The sequence below is a fragment of the Echinops telfairi genome, unplaced genomic scaffold (assembly GCF_000313985.2).
Source record: "Echinops telfairi isolate 266 unplaced genomic scaffold, ASM31398v2 ScPeMD7_7424;HRSCAF=8462, whole genome shotgun sequence".
Taxonomy (NCBI): Eukaryota; Metazoa; Chordata; class Mammalia; order Afrosoricida; family Tenrecidae; genus Echinops; species Echinops telfairi.
In genome coordinates, this window is record NW_022111324.1 from 40,839,221 (window position 1) to 40,845,365 (window position 6,145).

The following is a 6,145-nucleotide window of genomic DNA, read 5'->3' on the forward strand; positions in this document are numbered from 1 at the left end:
GAATCACTTGCGTTGGACACAAGTTCAATAGGAATCAATCATTCAGTACCGAATGGCATCGTGGTGCTAAGAGGTCCAGTGAGGGTGAGGGAGAGTTTTGGTGAGAAGACTGGTACAAAGCTGCAAGGAAGGCCTTGACTTTCTGCTGATCATGAAAATGATGAAGGCCTGGCAACATCTCATTCTCTCTGAGTTGACACTATGGCAACTATCAATCTATCTGTGACACAACACTCATAATTCCGCCTAAGAAATTATCAGAAACAGAGTTTTCTATGGGTCTGGAAGCCTACAACATGCTATAGCTATAGCTACCATGGTGCCTTTTTAATGCTTATTTCCAATCTGCCTTCTTTCAGATATATTTAATGAAGCTTTTTGTTGTGATAGCTTATGAAACAGCATCTTTTCTCATTCAAATAACTTGGATAATTATAATTACTTCTGGGTTTCACTTACAAGTTATTTAATATTTTATTATATTCTCTTATATTGACTGAATAAAAATGTTTGTTGAACATATGCTTATCATTTCGTTGTACTTTCTTCCTTTAGAAACATGTTCTAAATCAGATATAAACATTGAGAATGGATTTCTTTCTGAATCTCAGTTTACATATCCTGTCAATAAACAAACACAATATACATGTAAACCAGGATATGTGACGGCAGATGGTAAAGCATCGGGATTCATTTCATGCTTGGAAAGTGGATGGTCAATTCAACCGACATGCATTAGTAAGTAATTTACTAAGTTTATTTTTTTAATGATAGATTCCAAGTAGTTTCTTCACCTTAATTCTCTGATTTTAGGGAGTGGTAGGAAGAGGGTGTGTCTGACATAGTTCCACTTCTAATGATGAACTAAAGAGATATAATTCAGAAATTATAAATAATATAGGAAAGATAAGCAATATAATATATGATATGAAAATTATATATTATATGGAAGTCAAAAGCATAATGTAGAAATCATATACAATGTTAAAATTATATATAAAATATAAAAATCACACACATATATAATGTAGCAACCCTGTAGAATATATACAACATGCATATAAAAGTGAAAACTCACATATAATGTAGAAACAATATAAAGTGGATTTATAGATAAAATAAGTAAAGATGTATATACTATAGAAATTATATATGTAATCAAGTATATACGTATAGTTATAATTAGACATGTAAGCCTTTTTTGCCTTTTTGACAAAATTACTGGTAAGATAAAAGATCATTCCCTCTTTGGAGTTTAAGTTTTTCCTAATTCAAAACAACCCTCAGATTTTGAAGCTAGTTAGTGATTTCTATGTGTTGTCTAGAGTAAATATGTTTCTTTTTATTTGTTCCTGCAAACACGGGTTTGTTTTTTCCATTGAAATCATTTCATTTATGCCTATGTTTAGGTGACTAATCTTCTGTAATGGAGTCCTTTTTGCTAGACAGAGAAGTTGTGTTTTTAAATAAAGGGACCATCCATGGTACAGAATCCCAGAACAATCTGGCCTTTACAATGTAAACAATTAATTTAAGTGGATGCCAACCTATGAAAGTCCCCATGGCCCTTTTGAAAAATCTTCAGTGTTTGTTGAGGTAATGTAAGGGAGGAGCATTCTTATAGTATTAAGTTTCATTGTGATCAAAATTGCCTCTACTGCAATGCCTCAATACGTATAAAGGTTCTCTACAAACGAGTTGAAGCTCTGCTCGAGGATTTGGCTGAGTGTAAACTGCTAACCAGGAGGTCTGTGCCTCAAACCCACCTCTCCATATGGAGAAGCTGAGTCTGTCTGCTCCCTTAGAGATTTACAAAGCCTTAGAAACCCTACAGAGTGTGAGGAGAGTTGGAAAGGACTCAGTGGCCATGGGTCAGAATAATTTGCTCCTTAAAGTGATATACAGCCTCTCGCCCCTGCAAAGTGACTCGGCAGTGTTTCAAAAGTATATGTATATGAATATGGCCTTATTTTTTAATTTAAAAATTGGGAGAGTGCTTTTACTATAGATTCAGGCAAAAATATAACAAAAGTTGATCTCATAGCAACTTGTTTTATCCTACATTGTGATAAATATCTATTACAAGACTCCTTTATGAGAGAGAAAATGTCACATGACATCTTCATATTCTATTTACCTATTTACTCTAGCATATATCTCTCAAATGATCATAAGATTGTTATTTTTAAATTTTAAAATGTTACTATGGTTTGCTGAAAAAGAATTAAACTACATTGACTTTTGATTTTACTTGCATGGAATATGATCACAAGAATAATTAGAATTGAGAAAAAAGTATTTAAAATAATGTCATTTTTAAATGATTTAAGTAGAGAATGCTGTATCTATAAACATGCATTTCTAATGTAGTCATGATTTTAGGAAAACAGTTGCTTAATCTTCTTAAGTGACCTTAAAAGATACATACTTAGGTAGGATGTATTGTTTCTGAGATAAGATTTATTCAATTGGTTTGCCCATTAAATAACATGAAATGAAATGCTCAATTTTACCACACAAAAGAATCGTGTGATGTGCCAGTATTTGAGAATGCCAGAGCCAAACATAATGGGACATGGTTCAAGCTTCATGACCAGCTGGACTATGAATGCCATGAAGGCTATGAAAATGCAGGAGGAAGCACCACAGGCTCTGTAGTATGTGGTGAGGATGGCTGGTCTCATACACCCATCTGCTATGGTGAGTTCTGTACCTGTTTGTTTTTTCTTTCTATCTTCATAACTTTCAGATACTATAACCTATCTGTATGCGTTTCTGTGGAGGGTGGAATTTTAATGATCTAGAAACATTGTTCAGAAATGATCATTTAAACCAACCTGCCACCTTCTGATTTTATGTAAACTGGCAGGAGATAGTATGTGAAGACCAAAAATAATACTCTGTTTTTAAAAGAGTGCATGTTATATGTTTTCTATGGGCAACAGACATTACACATGTGCCATTAAAATGTATTTTTAAAATAAATCCTACATCCAAAATTTTGAATTATTTAAAGCTGACAGTCATGGTCAAATTATGGTTAATCATAATCCCTTCAAATATTTATTTGAGTTCCTCTTTTTGCTTTCTTCTTTAAAATGAATAGCTATACAGTTTTCTAAGCAAAGGAAACAACATGGGCAATGCTCTGACATAAAAATACTAGTTGGGAAACTCAGGACGAGGAGGAGAATCTGCTCCAGGTGTGGATGATTTTATTAGCTAAGTCTGGAGAGGAGTCAAAAGCAAGATGATCCACAACTTTTCAGGACATATAACATTAGACAATTTTATACTTGATGAAAAGATAGAAAGGGGGGTTAAGAAAATTGGTGATGCAAATAGACTTGCATTTTGGAAAGGTTCTGTTTTCTTTTTGTGCATGTGGTAGTCATGACAGGAAGGAAGGAGCCCACGTATAGTGAGATACAGTGGGGACTCAAATAAGACGACGACTGAAGAGATGCGGAGCTGAGAGTGGGTTTTGGATGTATTGGGCCATCGAAAGGAGAGGCAGAGTTACTGTGTGTTGGATCCAGCATCTCAGGCATTTGTTTTGGTTTTCAGAGACACGTTAGTGAATGGCAGCCATTGAATGCCCACTTGTCAGTCTGCTTACACATGCAGAAAGGCTGCAGGTCTCACTATCAGCAGCCATAAAACTAAGAATGAGACACATAAAATTACCATGGGTGCTGCTCTCATCTGTCAATGAGTTGGGCACATGAGATACTGACACAGTTTTGGCAAAGTGAAAATCATCATTATTATTTTTAGCAAGAAAACAGCAATCAATATGAATAGATTCTGAATGGAAATTGTTACCCTTCCTCAAATTACCAACATCTATCCATGCATTGCAGGGCAGGCATATTGTGGTCTAAGTCAGATACTTTGCACATGCTCCTGCTGCCTCTGGCTACACTTCGGCTGCTGCTAGGAGCCTGCATGCTTCCCAAGTTTTCTGCTGTGCCCTGGGCCTCCCTTGGCTTTGCCTTGTCCTCAGGGAACCCTCTGCACAGGTTCTCCTGTGCTTCTCCTGTGGGTCTGTCAATGTCATTGTTACTGCCTCCCTACTGGTTCCCTCCACACTGCTTGAGGGCCCACTTAGAAGGGTTAGGTAGCTCCAGCCAGGGGCACATACAGGACTCTGTCTTGCATGTAAAGGATTATAGTTCTTTCAGCTGCATGGACTAATGCCTGGAGGGCACCCTCCTCTGTCAGAAATAATCATAACTGATGTCACTCAGTTCTCTGTTCCTAGGCTGGCAAGGTCATGGCTGGGCTCACAGTTCTGCTGCCCAAAATGCTGCTGTTCTTTCTCTATCACTTGGCTTTGCTGTATTTGCTACTCTTAATAAACCATGGACATTTTCTTTAGGGTTACAACTCGTTTCTTGGTGTAGGGGGTGTTGTCTGCTCAGGAACTCCGTGTCCAAAGAGCATGCTCCTCTCCAGACTCTTTTGGGTGGTACTGAGTTCCATTGGACTGGTCCTTATATACATGAACTCACTCATTTCAAGGCATGGTCTTTCCAATGGGACCGTGGTCTGACCATGCCCACTTGGTAGAGCACAAGTCACTCAATGGAATAAGATTTTGACCATTGGCAAAATTGTGTACCAGCCCATTACTTTGTGTTATTTAGAAGATTAGAGTAAGAACAGTTATTTTTTAAAAAGCCAATGCAGTGTACTGCAGCCATTTACTAAAAGAGCATTGGCAGGACAGTCAACATTTGGTTGGAATGCCAAAACTTTTAGCTTAGACCTACCTACCTATGACCATTCAAAAGTTGGTATGTAAACTGGAAAACTGGTTACTTAGGTAGAAATCATAAATTAGTATTACTAGGGTTACAGTTCATACAGACACAGGTTTAGTTCAAATAAATTGTTTGGACACATCTCTGTGATCAGAGTGTGGCTGTAAGCAAGCTCTCTCAATAATACACTTCTCTGAGTGTCATTAGGATCACTCCTTAACTAGTCTAATCAAATCAATAGTTTTGGAGAGGACCTGCTGGCATTCAAGGCAGAGATGTCTGCGCAGAAGGTAAAGACAACTGGTCCAGGTAGGTGACCGTGTGCACTGATAGATGTAGGCTAGGACATAGGACAATCGTGAGGATTTACAGGGAAGATGTTTAAGGAATTGCAAACTACATTGGTGGGGATTCTGCTCCTTCACCACAATGCACCTGTTCATTGTTCACGGACAAGAAGGGCCGTCTTATGTGACTGTAGCAGGACAAGCTGACCACACCCACCTTCTCATCCTGATCTGCCCTGTGCATCTTCCTTTTGCTCTCCAAGCTCAAAATATGTGTTTACAACATCGTTAAAATGTATATTCAGGATTTAAAATTGATATTTAAAGCTATCAGCTTTAATGTATTTTGAATTTGGGACAAAAACACTCATCTATTATACAGCTTAGGCCCATTCAAATTATTCTTAAAATCACTTTCCAGAAGATATTATCATAAATTGTAATGTAAATTTTATTAATTGATGAGTGTTTGTTTTCTTAATTGGTAGATACGTATATATTTTGATTTTTAATGATCCTTACCTTAAAATATACCTTCTTGCATGCACATGGTTTCCAATTAGATCAAAAGGAGTTACAAAGGTGCAGTGATTAAGGATTTGGGTATGAACTGGAGATAGCACTTCAAACACCACCAGCTGCATCGCAGTAATAAGAGGCAGGGGCCTGCTTAACGAAATCCAAGGGGAAAATCTATTGTGTTTTATGGAGTTGCTGTCAGTCAGAATTGATTTGGCAGAAATGGGTTAATTATGGTAAACAAAAAACCCAATTTATTAAATGTACAGCTGCATTAGTCTGGGTACTTTGGAGAAACAAATCCACAGAAACTCATGTATAAGAGAGAGTTTTATATAAAGAAAATGTGCATCACGAAAACATCCCAACTCAATGCTGCTCAAGCCCACAAGTCCAACATTAACCCATTAACCCAACCAGTCCACAAAGTCCTCCACCACACAAAACAGAGGCAATGATGCCGACTGCAGGAGGAAAGCTGAGTCAGTGAATGAACAAGCATCTCAGCACTAGCAGGGGTCTCCACAAAGCTGTTCCAGCACCCAGGGCTGCATCATCGGGATAGGTCCATGT

The 6,145-nt window shown here is 37.5% G+C and overlaps 1 protein-coding gene across 1 annotated transcript in view; it reads left to right on the forward strand.

Annotated features, from left to right (window-relative positions):
• Positions 1-6,145, forward strand: part of LOC101651436 (complement factor H-like) — a 73,155-nt gene that overhangs the window by 59,815 nt on the left and 7,195 nt on the right. The window contains exons 3-4 of the mRNA XM_045298170.1: positions 556-738; positions 2,524-2,700. Coding sequence (XP_045154105.1) covers positions 556-738; positions 2,524-2,700 — 360 coding nt within the window. The remainder of the gene's footprint in view (positions 1-555; positions 739-2,523; positions 2,701-6,145) is intronic.